General features: G+C 43.4%; 1 protein-coding gene across 1 annotated transcript; it reads left to right on the top strand.

Annotated features, from left to right (window-relative positions):
* Positions 1-3,438: 3,438 nt before the first annotated feature.
* CCR5 (C-C motif chemokine receptor 5) lies at positions 3,439-8,638 on the top strand. The gene is made up of 2 exons (XM_003926266.4): positions 3,439-3,526; positions 5,427-8,638. Exon 2 carries the CDS (start codon positions 5,438-5,440, stop codon positions 6,494-6,496), a length of 1,059 nt encoding a protein of 352 aa, XP_003926315.1. The 5' UTR covers positions 3,439-3,526; positions 5,427-5,437; the 3' UTR covers positions 6,497-8,638.
* Positions 8,639-14,056: the final 5,418 nt, after the last annotated feature.

Raw genomic sequence — 14,056 nt, 5'->3', positions numbered from 1 at the left:
GATTGAAACATCACGTTTTAAAAGACATTGTTTTGATATTGTGAGACTTTATCTCATTTTTTCCTTTTTTCTGTTTTTTCCAGTTTTATACAATGAGCATGTGTTGGTTTTATAATTGGATATTTTGTTTGTTTGTTTTGTTTTGTTTTGAGACAGAGTCTCACTGTCGCCCAAGCTGGAGTACAATGGTGCGATCTTGGCTCACTGCAACCTCTACCTCCTGGGTTCAAGAGATTCTCCCACCTCAGCCTCCTGAGTAGTTGGGACTACAGGCGCATGCCACCACACCCCACTAATTTTTTGTATTTTTAGTAGAGACAGGGTTTCACCATGTTGGCCAGGCTGTTCTCAAACTTCCAACCTCGAATTATCCACCTGCCTTGGCTTCCCAAAGTGCTGCGATTACAGGCATGTGCCACCGCGCCTGGCCTAGACATTTGTTTTTAAAAATAAAAGATTCATTTGTCCTTTTTACAGCCCATCTCACTGTCGACTGATACTGACCAAGAGTCAACTGAGGCCCCAGGGATTTTCACAACAGCTGCTGTATGGCAGGGTTCCTGCTCACTGTGCTCAGGTAGTTGGCCCTTGCACGCAAAGTGAATAATTAACATTCTCTCCATCCTGTTGACGGTGCTCTGAAAATATGGTCCAGGAATGGTGTGGGCAAGAAGTGAGCAAAGCAATGCTTGGAACACAGGTGCAGTGACTAGACATGGAGCAGCTATTTAAAGACAAAAAGGCCCCAAAAAGGAGGGCTGGCACAAAACACCCTCCAGTATGGGCATGGAGTCTAGAGTGACAAACTGATCGAAAGTTTGTTTCCCACGGGGAGTCCAAATATGTTTAACAATCCCTAAGAGAACAAGAGCCATGCAGACTGAGAGGGACAAAGTAGAAAGAGCAGCAGACACCAGGCAGCTGAGTCACAGCCTGGTAGACTGCTAGCTCGTTGTCGTTATTGCAACCAGAACAACACTTCATTTAAATGCTGAAGAACTTCCCACTGGTCTCCACTTTCTTGTGAATCCTTGGGCTGAACCCCTGTCCTGAGTGGTGCCTAGAATACACCTCTGGACCACAAACACAAAAGTGGAGTGACACACCCTGCCGAGCTGTGCTTCCTTGTTTCAGCCTGTGAAGCCTCACCTTGCTTCCAGTCTCGTGGGTATTTTTCAAACCAACTTGGCCATGGAGTCACATAGTATTTAGGGTGGAAGCCGCCCAGGCCTAGCACATCATTTAACAGAAGAGGAAGTGGAAGCTCAGGGAGTGGAAGTATTTTGCCAGGATCACACAGCAAGTCAGCAGCATAGTCTGTGTGACTCCGAGCCTGCTCCTCTAGCCCACATTGCCCTCTGGGGGCGAGCGTGTCTTCACTTCCTCTGTCACCCTAATGACAGACACACAGAACATGGCAAAGCCTCAGCTCTGCATGATGAAAGTAAAAACCAGCAATTACCACAAGCAGAAATACAGTGTTGGTCCGACAGCCTCCGAGAGTTCTACACAAGTGAATTACCAGTGAATACAAGGCTATCTTTCTAAAAAACCAAAGTTGTATTTATGTTATCTATTTTCTCTAAAATTTTGTATGAATTTGTTCTCTATTTTTTAACTCTTCCTAAAGCACACTTTATATTTCCCTGCTTACACAGCCCCCCAAGGGCAGGTGCCTGAAAGGCTCTACTCTTGTTATCATTGCGTCGCCACCACAGGTGTATGGAGTAAGTTTGTATTTGTTTTTTCTAAAACCTCCACTTTATAGTTAAGAAAACTAGGCAGAGAGAGTCAATATTTTGGTCAGAGCCAAGCAGTAGTAATGAAGCTGGAGGTCAAACCCAGCAGCATGCCTACAGTTCTTAATCATTGCCTTTTGAACTGCACACATGGGCGAACATTTTCTTGATGACTCACTGTCCTTGTTACAATTACCAGTTTCTGAGCTCTGTTGTAACACAGACATGTGCCCCTATGTGGGGCGGGGGTGGGGTGTCCTGATCGCTGGGCTATTTCTGTACTTTTCTGGCTTTTCCCAAGCAGTCATTTCTTTCTATCCTCCAAGCACCAGTGATTAGCTTCACCTCTTCAGCTTCTAGTTTGCTGAAACTAATCTGATGTAGACAGAAACTCCAGTGAAACAATTTTGTTAGAATTTAATCAAATAAACTCTGTCTTAGAAAGAATTGCTGAAAAAGTAACAAAGAGTTTGATGTTTACTGAGTGCATAGTATGTGCTAGATGCTGGCTGGGGATGCCTCATAGACTCCTCCCAACAACCCTTGAAATGACTACTGTCATTCAGCCCAATACCCAGATGAGAAAGCTGAGGGAAGAGACAGGCTTCCAGCCTGGCAGTCTGACTACAAAGGCCACTGGCTCAGTCCCTGGGTTAGGCTGCCTCCGTAGCTTTGGGAGCATGTAATTTTGCTGTTTGGGGTCTCCTTCGCCTTCTTAGAGATTACAAGCCAATGCTTTTTATTCTAGAGCCGAGGTCACGGAAGCCCAGAAGGGCATCTTGTGGCTCAGGAGTGGCTCTCTGCTGTCTTCTCAGCTCTGCCGACAATACTTGAGATTTTCAGATGTCACCAACCACCAAGAGAGCTTGACATGACTGTATATGGTATTGTCATAAAGAATCCTGAACTCAACCATATACTTCTGTCATGCGGAAAATTTCTTATAGCTCTGGATAGATTGAATCTGGAGTGAAGAATCCTGCCACCTATGTATCTGGCACAGTGTAAGTCCTCATAAATGCTTCCTGGGTTGAAGGGCCACAAAACAGTGAACAGAGTGAAAATCCCCACTAAGATCCTGGATTCAGAAAAAGATGGGAAACCTGTTCAGCTCATCAGTGAGCCTATGGTTAAAACTCTTCGGACAATTGGTTGTTTTAGTTTACAGAGAACAATAATATTGGGTGGTGAGCACATGTGAGTTGGGGTGGGATAGGGGATGTGGGAAGAGGGGAGAAAAAGGGGGCACAGGGTTAATGTGAAGTCCAGGATCTTCCTCTACATTTAAAGTTGGCTTAAGTTGGCTTTAATAGACGGCAACTCTTAAGATAATCAGAATTTTCTCACCCTTTTAGCCTTACTGCTGAAAAGCCCTGTGATCTTGGACAAATCATTTGCCTCTTGGATAGTAATTTCTTTTACTAAGATGTGGGCTTTCGACTAGATGAATGTAAATGTTCTTCTAGCTCTAATATCCTTTATTCTTTATGTGTTCTAACAGCTTCTGTGTAGTTGGATGAGCAGAGAACAAAAACAAAATAATCCAGTGAAGAAAGCTCATGAATAAACCTTCAGACCAGATCTCTTCTGCATCTTATTTTAAGCTCAACTTAAAAAGAAGAACTGTTCTCCGATTCTTTCCTCCTTCAATACACTTAATTATTTAACTCCGCCCCCCTCAAAAGCAGCTGCATTTCCTACTTTTATACCGTCTATATGTTTGATTTGCACAGCTCATCTGGCCAGAAGAGCTGAAACATCCGTTCCCCTACAAGAAAGTCTCCCAGGTAAGTAACCTCTCAGCTGCTTGGCTTATTAGTTAGCTTCCGAGATGAGTAAAAGCCTTTACAGGAAACCCAGAGAAGACATTTGGCAACCACCAAGTGCTCATAGAATTATCTTAAAATATAATCTTTAAGACAAGGAAAGGGTCAGAGTTTAGAATGAGTTTCAGATTATTATAACGTCAAAGATACAAATCGTGATTACAAGTGAAAGACTTTAAAGGGAGGAATAGTATTTTAAAAGCAAACTAACAATTCTTACCTCTCAAAAGAAAGATTTTCAGCGAGATGAATCTTGGCTGAAATCTTGAAATCTTTTCTGCTAAGGAGAACTAAAGTCTCTCCATCGAGACGCCGTCTGAATACGTGCCCACAAGAAGTTGTGTCTCTGGTTCTCTTTTTTCTTTTTCCTCCAGAAAAGAGGGAAGCCTAAAAATGGTCCAAATTAATATCAAATTACAAACGTCAAATAAAATGTTCCTCTAATATATCAGTTTCATGGCACAGTTAGCATATAATTATTTATGGCTCAAAATTAAAGGTGAGCTTTTCTGAGGCTTCTCTCAGCTGCCTAATCTAAGATACAGAGAGTTCGAGACTCACAGGGTTTAATAAGAGAAAATTCTCAGCTGGAGCAGCTGAATTTAAATAGTGAGGCAAGCCAGCTGGTTGTAAGACTAAACTACCCAGAATATATGACATTCATCTGTGGTGGCAGATGAAACATTTTTTACTTTATTATTTCTTGGGTTTGTATGAGAACTCTTAATTGTGGCAACTCAGAAACTACAAACACAAACTGTAGAGAAAATGTGAGGATTTTACAATTGGCTGTTGGCCTCTATGACCTTCTCTGGGCTGGGGGGGCGGGGGTGTGGGGACTTGGGCATCCGTCCATTTCACTCTGACTACCTCACAGTACCAGCCATCTGATGGTCTTGCTCTTTAATTCTCTTTTAAATTAAGCAGGGTAGCCTGGTGGTTAAGATTGCAGGTTGCCTGCATTTAAAATCAGTTGGATCCCAGCTGTGTGGCTTTGAGCAAGTTACCCTCTCTGTGCTTCAAGGTCCTTGTCTGCAAAATGTGAAATTTTATTTTCTGCCTCATAAGGTTGCCCTGAGGATTAAATGAATGAATGGGTATGACGCTTAGAATAGTGATTAGCCCTCGAGGCCTCTATGTGCCCTCGAGGCCTCTTAATTATGACTGGCTTGCTCATAGTGCATGCTTTTTGTGGGCAAACGCCAGAGAATGGCAGCGTCAATATAGACTGTAAGACTAGGCTACAGCCGGGCATAGAGGCTCATGCCTGTAATCCCAGCATTCTGGGAGCCTGAGGCAGGAGGACTGCTTGAGCCCAGCTTGGGCAACATAGTGTGACCTCGTCTCTACAGAAATAAACAAAATTAGCTGGGCATGGTGGCGCCTGCAGTCCCCAGCTACTTGGAAAAGTGAGGTGAGAGGATCACTTAAGCCCAGGAGGTTGAAGCTGCAGTGAGCCCTGATCGTGCCACTGCACTCCAGCCTGGGCGAGAGAGTGAGACCCTGTGTGAAAAACAACAAAAAGGCTGAGTTGTATCTTCTTTGACCCAGTTTCCTAAAATTGTTATCAAAACTTCGTTTGCTCCATGGTGCTACAGAACACAAGACTTTATTTGGTGAAGTGGTACTTTCATGAATTACCCCAACAAGGCCAAGCTCTCCATCTATTGAGTGGAGAAGCTAGTTGCAAACCTTCCCTTCACTACAAAACTTCATTGTTTGGCCAAAAACGAAGTTCATGCAATGTAGACATCTATGTACATGATTAAAAACTATTAATGTATAAAACAGTTTGTATTCATGGTGGGCCACAAAATACATTCTAGGACTTCGTAAAAGATCACTTTCTATTTATTCACAGGGTGGAACAAGATGGATTACCAAGTGTCAAGTCCAATCTATGACATCGATTATGGTCCATCGGAGCCCTGCCGAAAAATCGACGTGAAGCAAATGGGAGCCCAGCTCCTGCCTCCACTCTACTCGCTGGTGTTCCTCTTTGGCTTTGTGGGTAACATGCTGGTCGTCCTCATTCTGATAAACTGCAAAAGGCTGAAGAGCATGACTGACATCTACCTGCTCAACTTGGCCATCTCTGACCTGCTTTTCCTTTTTACCATCCCCTTCTGGGCTCACTATGCTGCAGGCCAGTGGGACTTTGGAAATACAATGTGTCAATTCTTGACAGCACTCTATTTTATAGGCTTCTTCTCTGGAATCTTCTTCATCATCCTCCTGACAATCGATAGGTACCTGGCTATCGTCCATGCTGTGTTTGCTTTAAAAGCCAGGACGGTCACGTTTGGGGTGGTGACAAGTGTGATCACTTGGGTGGTGGCTGTATTTGCCTCTCTCCCAGGAATCATCTTCACCAGGTCTCAAAAAGAAGGTTATCATTACAGCTGTAGCCCTCATTTTCCATTCAGTCAGTATCGATTCTGGAAGAATTTCGAGACATTAAAGATGGTCATCTTGGGGCTGGTCCTGCCGCTGCTCGTCATGGTCATCTGCTACTCGGGAATCCTTAAAACCCTGCTTCGGTGTCGAAATGAGAAGAAGAGGCACAGGGCTGTGAGGCTCATCTTCACCATCATGATTGTTTATTTTCTCTTCTGGGCTCCCTACAACATTGTCCTTCTCATAAACACCTACCCGGATTTCTTTGGCGTGAATAATTGCAATAGCTCTAACAGGTTGGACCAAGCCATGCAGGTGACAGAGACTCTTGGGATGACACATTGCTGTGTCAACCCCATCATCTATGCCTTTGTTGGGGAGAAGTTTAGAAACTACCTCGTGATCTTCTTCCAAAAGCACATTGCCAAGCGCTTCTGCAAATGCTGTTCCATATTCCAGAAAGAGGCTCCCGAGCGAGCAAACTCAGTTTACACCCGATCCACCGGGGAGCAGGAAATATCTGTGGGCTTGTGACCCAGACTCAAGGGTGCTGGTGACAGTCAGAGTTGTGCACGTGACTTGGTTTTGATACACAGCCTGGGCTGGGGGTGGGGTGGGAGAGGTCCTTTTTAAAAGGAAGTTACCGTCATAGAAGGTCTAAGATTCATCAATCTATCTGGCATCTGTTTAAAGTAGATTAGCTGTTTTAAGCCCATCAATTCTAGGAAGCCAAATCAAAATATGTCGATGAAAAATAGCAACCTTTTTATCTCCCCTCCATATGCCTCAAGTTATTGACAAACTCTCCCTTCACTCCAAAAATTTCTTATACATATAATAAAAAGAAAGCCTCAGAGAATTGCTGATTCTTGAATTTAGTGACCCGAATAGAAATTCCAAAATTAATCGAGAAATGTACAACTTTTTACCTTGTACAAGGCAACATACAGGTGGTAAACGTGTTTAAAACAGGTCTTTGTCTTGCTGTAGGGAGAAAAGACATGAATATGATCAGTTAAGAAATGACACCTTTTATGTCTGATTTCCCCTCCAAGGTATGGTTAATAAGTTTCACCAACTTTTAGAACCAGGCAAGGACCCTGGGGCCTGGGAGAGCTGGGGAAGCTTCTTCAGTGAGAAGGAATTTGAGTTGGATCCTCTATTGCTGGGGGAGAGAGAAGCCTCACTGCAGGTACTGCATGGGCAAGCTTGGCTGTAGAAGGAGACAGGACTGGTTAGGAAGGCTCTGGGGAGGGGAAAGGACAAGGCTAGATTGTGAGGAACTTTGACAGCATTGTTCCATCTAAGTCATGAGCAGAGCAGAGAGCATCCTGGTCGGTGTTGCAGTAGGATTATTCTATGGCCAAAGGAGGACCAGGAAGGGTGAGCATTTAGGGCAAGGAAACCAGCAAAAGCCCTCAGGTCAGGGTGAGGATGGAAGGAGGGAGGTATTCGTGCAGCATAAGGGGATGCAGAGTCAGCAGAACTGGGGTGGATTTGGGTTGGAGGTGAGGGATAGAGGAGCCAGAGAGAAGCCCTAACCTTCAAGCAGATTGGAAAAGCCTCTGAAAAAAATCAAGCACAGAAGGAAGAGGAGGAGGGTTAGGTCAGGAAGAAGAGCAGTTGGTGTAAAAGGACAGGTCTGGTTTACAGAGCTTGAACATAGTCTCACACAGACTTCAGGCTGTCTTTCACTGAATGCTTCTGACTTCAGAGAGCTCCTTCTCATCACAGCTCAAATAATGAGGGGGTCTCCAGCAGGAGACTAGATTAATGAATACATGAGGTGTGAGGTCTAGGAACATACTTCAGATCACACATGAAGTCTAGGTGAGGATTGATTACCTAGTAGTCATTTCATGGGTTGTTGGGAGGATTCTATGAGGCAACCACAGGCAGCATTTAGAACATACTACACACTCAATAAGCATGAAACTCTTAGTTACTCATTCAGGGATAGCGCTGAGCAAAGCATCAAGCAAAGAGATCCCACAGAGGTGAGGGAAGCCTGAAAAACTAAGATGCTGCCTGCCCAGGCGCACCATTTTCTGCATTTAACCATCAACAGGCAAAGGGGGAAAGGGACATATTCATTTGGAAACAAGCTGACTTGAGCCTTAAAAGCCACAAAAAGTACAATTTACCAGCCTCCATATTTCAAGCTGAATGGGGGTTGGGGAGGCACTTTAGGTGTTCATTCCAGATGCCTTCTCCAGATAAACCGTCCCCAGACGCTAAAGGGTGGATTCATTTCAAAGGGAGAGAGAGATTTTTTTTCTGTTGCTTCTCATGTGATTGTGCACATATTTTTGAATTTTTTTTTAATTTGGGGGATGCCTAAGACCTTCATAGTACAGGCAAGGTGAGGAAACAGAAAGAGGTGAGAATCACTCAGGGAATGAAGGTGTCACAATAACAAGAGGTGTCACTGACTTTTCTCAGCCTCTGAATATGAAAGGGGAGCATTGTGGCCGTCAGCAGAAAGCAATGAAGGGAAATGCCTTTCCTTTTGCTCTTAAGTTGTGGAGAGTGCATGAGTAGCATAGGACCCTAGCCTCTGGGCCAAGTCAAAGACATTCTGACATCTTAGTACTTGTATATTCTCATGTATATGAAAAGTTACGAATTGCTTGAAAGAAAATATGCATCTAATAAAAAACTACTTTCTAAAAATAATTCATTATATCTTGCTCTTTCAGTCAAGTGTACATTTAAAGAATAGCACATAAAACTGCCAAAGCATTTTATAAGCAGTGGTTTTCTTCCTGAGAGAGAGAGAGAGAGAGAGTGTGTGTGGTGTATACAAAGAGAGAGAGAATTGTATTTTTACATTTTCTTCTAAATAATTTTTTAAATTGACACTTTTTCTGAAGCAAATTGCCAAAATAGTTTGTATTTACATATGACACCTCTAAGAGTAGGGTCGCTGAGCAATTGACTTGAAAACTTTTAAAATTCAAATTTTAATTCTGCTACTCAAACAAAAGAATTGCCATGTTTTAAAAAAGAGAATCGGTGCCGTCAGTCAGTTGTCTATGTTTGAAAATGAAGAAGACATGGAACATCATGATCTGGTCACTTACCCACAGCCCTGAGTTACAGGCACATCATGTGTGAGAATGAGGTTGCTTTTCTTTCATTTAATCCCTCCCCACAACTTGGCTCTAATTGCAGTGATGACAATCAGGTACATTTGGATTTATGTGCATGAGCCTCTTACCCTGAGCGCGGACAGGTGCTCCAGGTGGAGGGGGCTGGTCTGGGTCACGTTCACTTCTCTAACATGCTGGTTTTCAGTCGCTGCACACTCATCTCCCAGTGCAGGTCACAGGCAGCAGACGCAAGAGCCAGCCATGGTCCTATTTGGAGGCGCATGAAATGAGCAGAAGACAAGATAGCTGGATCTGACTGGCTGGGCGGCTTCTCCCTACCAAGACTTGAAGGATTGTCTTTCATCTCTTAGGCTAAAAGGTAGAATGAACCAACGAAGGGCAGGAGGGGACTGGGGTTAGAGTAGAAGAAAGGGGCCATGGAGAAGGGAGATCCATCCCATAGGATGAAGGCCCTGGGGCAGGGAGGTTGGAAGGTGTCAGTTTTTATGGCTGCCATAAATGCAGCCTTGTCAACTGCTCCTGATCCTTTTTCCATCTTATTAAATGCCTTCCAATATTAGCACACACACAAAAAGCTATTTTCAGTATTGCCAGCCTTTCCAGAGGCCGTTCCCCATTAACTCCCCAGGCCCATGCCTTTACCCTTTGGAGCTTCAACGCATGACCTTCAGGATCTGACTTATTCACCATCCCTGGGGTGAAGGTGCCTCCTGTTTTCACCCAGAGACCACTATCAAAGAGGGGATTGCAAGCCGTGGATAAAGTCAAAGTACAGGTGACTGTCCTTAGCAAGGTAGAATAATGTGCAAAATCATAAACTGGGATTCTGTTTACATTTTGTATTCCAGGGGTCCTTAGTTTAAATTGCTCTGAATAAATTAAGATGCATAGGCATTTCTATTGTTATGATTAAATTTACGAATCATTTCTTTTCTATTGGGGGAGAGCTAGAGCTCCAAACCCAAACATAACTGTTCAAGTGTTAACACTTCTAATGAAAGCGTAAGAATTACCACCAACTACTGTGGGGGCTAGAAGCAGAAATGTGAACTGGAAAACAAGTCATAAATTTTCTAACTGCAGTAGCTTGTCGCTTGTCAACAGAGCCACTTACTTACCATCAGAGTACATAGAGATTTTCCACAGCCCTCAGGGATAAGGCTGAACAGAAGAGGCAAAAACGTGAAAACATATCAATAGTTCCTTTGCTTTGAAGTAAAATTCATTGTAAAATTTGCTTGTATTTTTCCAAAACAAAGTCAACCTTTAATATTTAAGATTCTATATACAAATTCATATTTATATATATCATATGACATACATCATATCTTTATATTAATATGTATGCATCTAATAGTTATTGCCTTCCTAATTTTCTAGAAGAAATTTTACAAGTCTTACTTCTATTTGGGTCCTTATTGTTACTACGTGGATTGATCATCAGGTTTGCGTCATCGTGATTCTGTCATGTTTCAGGGACTTATTTTTGTTTCTCTGGGTCAATAGTTTTTTAAAGCATTGAAGGAAGAGTGTGAATCTTTTTCAAGCCAGAAAGCCAGGGCAAGCCTTGGGTCATACTGCCCCCGAGAGGCCACATCAGAAAACGATCAAGGGTGTTCAACCTCCATCCAGCCTTGGCCACGGAGAAGACACACAAGGAAGCTTTTTACATTCAGCTGTTTAATGTTTGTCTCTGCCAGCACCACCATTCCAGTTATGGAAAAGAGGTATTTCCACAGCGGCTCAGGGTAGGTAGTGCACAGCTCACGCTTATCTTTTCTGAAGACCCAGAGGAGTGTCCATTCGGGGTACAGTTTGGTGCCTGTTGTGGAATGAAGGTTCCAGTACACAGACCAATCTCTGCAGTGTGCCGATCTAACGACCTTGCAACAAAATCAGAAAATGTTTTGTGACTAAGCATTTTTCATAATGCATAAAATGCCCCAAGCTCCTCCCTTGTTTCTCTCTATAATCCTTTATATCTGATGATTGTGGGTACTAATCGTTTGAAATAATCAAACGTGATTTGATGTTGGTAGATTTCTTTATCATTCATTCTCACTCTCTTTTCCCTATTATTGTTATTGTAACTGGACCACAGATTAGTCACTCATTGCTTGCAGAATCCAATTTACAAGAGTGAGGCTGGATATAAGAAAAAGTGATTTTTTCCAAAGCTCCTTTGGGGAAAAAGTGCAGGTTCCTGCCTTTAAATGCACTGCTTTGCTGGGCACAGTGGCTCACGCCTGTAATCTCAACACTTTGGGAGGCTGAGGAGGGTGGATCACTTGAGGTCAGGCGTTCGAGACTAGCCTGGCCAATATGGTGAAACCCCCGTCTCTACTAAAAACATAAAAAATTAGCCGAGCATGGTGGTAGGTGCCTGTAATTCCAGCTACTCGGGAGGCTGAGGCAGAAGAATTGCTTGAACCTGGGAGTTGGAGGTTTCAGTGAGCTGAAATCGGGCCACTGCATTCCAGCCTGGGTGACAGAGTGAGACTCTGTCAATAAATAAATAAATAGTAAATGCACTGCTTTGCTTTAGGAGCAGAAAGCGGGAACTTTTAAAAGCAAGGGGAGGAAGTGAGCAAGGGCAGGGGGTCTGCACGCTGGCCTGGTGCCCCATCTATCAGGCAGTTGAGTTGGTACTTTTATAGGTAGAAATAAGTTGAAAAAGTGGCCTAAAACTCTCCAGGTGGGAAAGGGGAGTGGACATGCTTTCAACCTGCCCTCATGGAGGGTGAGTTCCCTGGCAACCCCCTGGAGGGTGAGAATGCCATAGAGGTCATGCTTTGGTCTATAAATCAGCTCTTAACTCTCTGTCTTGGAGCATGTAGTTAGATGAACTTGTCCTGTAAAGAATGTCTAGTGAAGGAGGGGTGAAAGGTGAGATTTGCATTTCTAAAGGGCTAAGTAGAAAGTGAGGGACAAGAGGAAAGGAGAAAAGAGAAAATACCTGTTAAAATGATTGTAACATATTCCCTTTCTCTTAGAAAAAAAGGAGTACTCGGTTACATTGTCACCTCGTTTACATCCGACCCTCTATGGACTCCTATAGTTTGAAAACAAAACCATTGTTAAGGACCAGTTAGCCAACCCCTGGCGATTTATAGATGAAGAGCATAGCCTACCCCAAGCCCCAGCGACTCTGATGTCGTGGGTCTGGAGTGGGCTCAAACAGCGGCATGTTTTGATGGTGCTTCCCAATGGCACACCAGCGATGAGTCCGAGTAGGGAAAGCAGGAGCTGTTCTGACTTCCTTCACAATGAGCACCGGTGTGCTAATAAATTCACAAAAGCCAGCATATTGGAGTCACTTGGGGAGTTTTACAACTAGTGACACTAAATCCCACCTCAAATAGTTCTGATTCGATCCGTCTGCATTGCTGCTCTGTGGTTCCCTACTTTGGAAGCTTCGCGGGTGATTCTAAGCGTAGCTAAGTCTGAGAACTACTGCCTAAAGCCTGTCGGACTGACAGCAAGGGCTGTTGTCTGAACAGGACTTTGCCTGGCCTGGGGTGGCATGTACGCCAGGAAGAGACTCAACTTCATAACAGCATATTAATTCTGTCTTTCCCCCAAGCTGGCTTTTTTTTTTTTTTTTTTTTTTAAGCATGTGAATCTAGACTTAATTGGCAACACCAAAGATCTGTAGTTGAGGCTCCAAGTATTTCACTTTAATTTTTGGTTTTGGGTTATGTTTTCACCCTTCCTTTCCAAGTGAAAAGTAAACAGCAATGGGATGTCTGGCGCCCATGCTGAGCTTGGCTATTTCAAACTCAATAGAGAATAAGTCTCTTGTGTAGAAGAGGGCCTGAGATGTTTTTCAGATAAATACAGATTTTGCTTATGTGGCTAAAGGGTTCTCCTCCCCCCATTTCCTTATCCCTGCAGCGAGCCATCCTTCTTAACTCTTTCCATGAAAGCATTATTCCCCAGGAACTGGGAACTCATGCCAGTTCATGCCAGCCCTGATCAGGCAATCATAATTCTGCAGAGAATTAAAATTGAGCGTTAAAATGGCAACTCTTACACGTCCTGGCATACGGTTTAAACACATGTACAACACACAAACACCTCCTACTATCTACTGAAGAGCAGATATCTGATAATCTTTTTGGTTTTGAGTCAAGACAATTCCTCCTTTTGAAACTGCCTACCACTGAATATAATAAAATGTAATTAAGATTAAAAACAAAAACCTAATGGGAGAATTTCAACATTGTCTATATTTACTTCCTCTGCTTAGGTTTATTGCCATTATCAAAGACTATTCAAAACTCCTTTTTAGGAGAATCCTAATGGTTCCCTAACATATAATTAAATAAGGACTCTATCGATTGGCTAACTCAATCTTCCTGCATCAAAAAGCAGAGCCTGGCAGAGAAGAGAGCAGGGACCTGAAGGTAAGACTCACTTGAGTTCCAGCCTTGAGGCTGTGGGAGCTTGGGCAAGTGACTTAACGTCTCTGGCTCTCAGGACCTAAAAGGATTTCTAATAGTAATTCGGGGTCTTACCGATACATGAGCTAAAAAGAAATGATTTAGGCAGTTAGTGAGAGTAAGAGAGTCCTCCGCAAGGTTTCCCTTTTAACAAAAAGCAGCCTCCAAATCATTTGTTTTCTAACAAAGAGCAGGCTGTGAAATCGAGCTGCAGACATAGATGAGCAAGCTGGAAGCTTGCATGGGTGAATGTCGGCAGCTGTGCCAATACGAAAAGGCTAACTGGGGGCCAGGCATGTTCAACATGGAGGCTCCACCTACCCTTTTGTCATCCACATGTATAATAAAGGAACAGGCGACATGGCACCGGTCAGATGGAGAACCCATCTGCATAATGAAAGACTAGGGTGGGGCAGCCAGCTTCTTGACGTGCTATGTAAATGACATACCTGGTCCAACCAATCTTTTGGGCCCTATTAAATTAGACACTCGCTCCTCAAACCAGTGTATAAAACCCCATGCATTTTACCATGGAACTG

This window comes from Saimiri boliviensis, chromosome 8 (assembly GCF_048565385.1).
Source record: "Saimiri boliviensis isolate mSaiBol1 chromosome 8, mSaiBol1.pri, whole genome shotgun sequence".
NCBI classification, from domain to species: domain Eukaryota; kingdom Metazoa; phylum Chordata; class Mammalia; order Primates; family Cebidae; genus Saimiri; species Saimiri boliviensis.
The sequence above is the reverse complement of the archived record's forward strand: the minus strand, read 5'-3'. Positions and strand labels throughout refer to the sequence as shown.

Bases quoted from the DNA above. Each gene is read 5' to 3' on its own strand.
- CCR5 (XM_003926266.4), top strand. From the start codon at position 5,438: ATGGATTACCAAGTGTCAAGTCCAATCTATGACATCGATTATGGTCCA.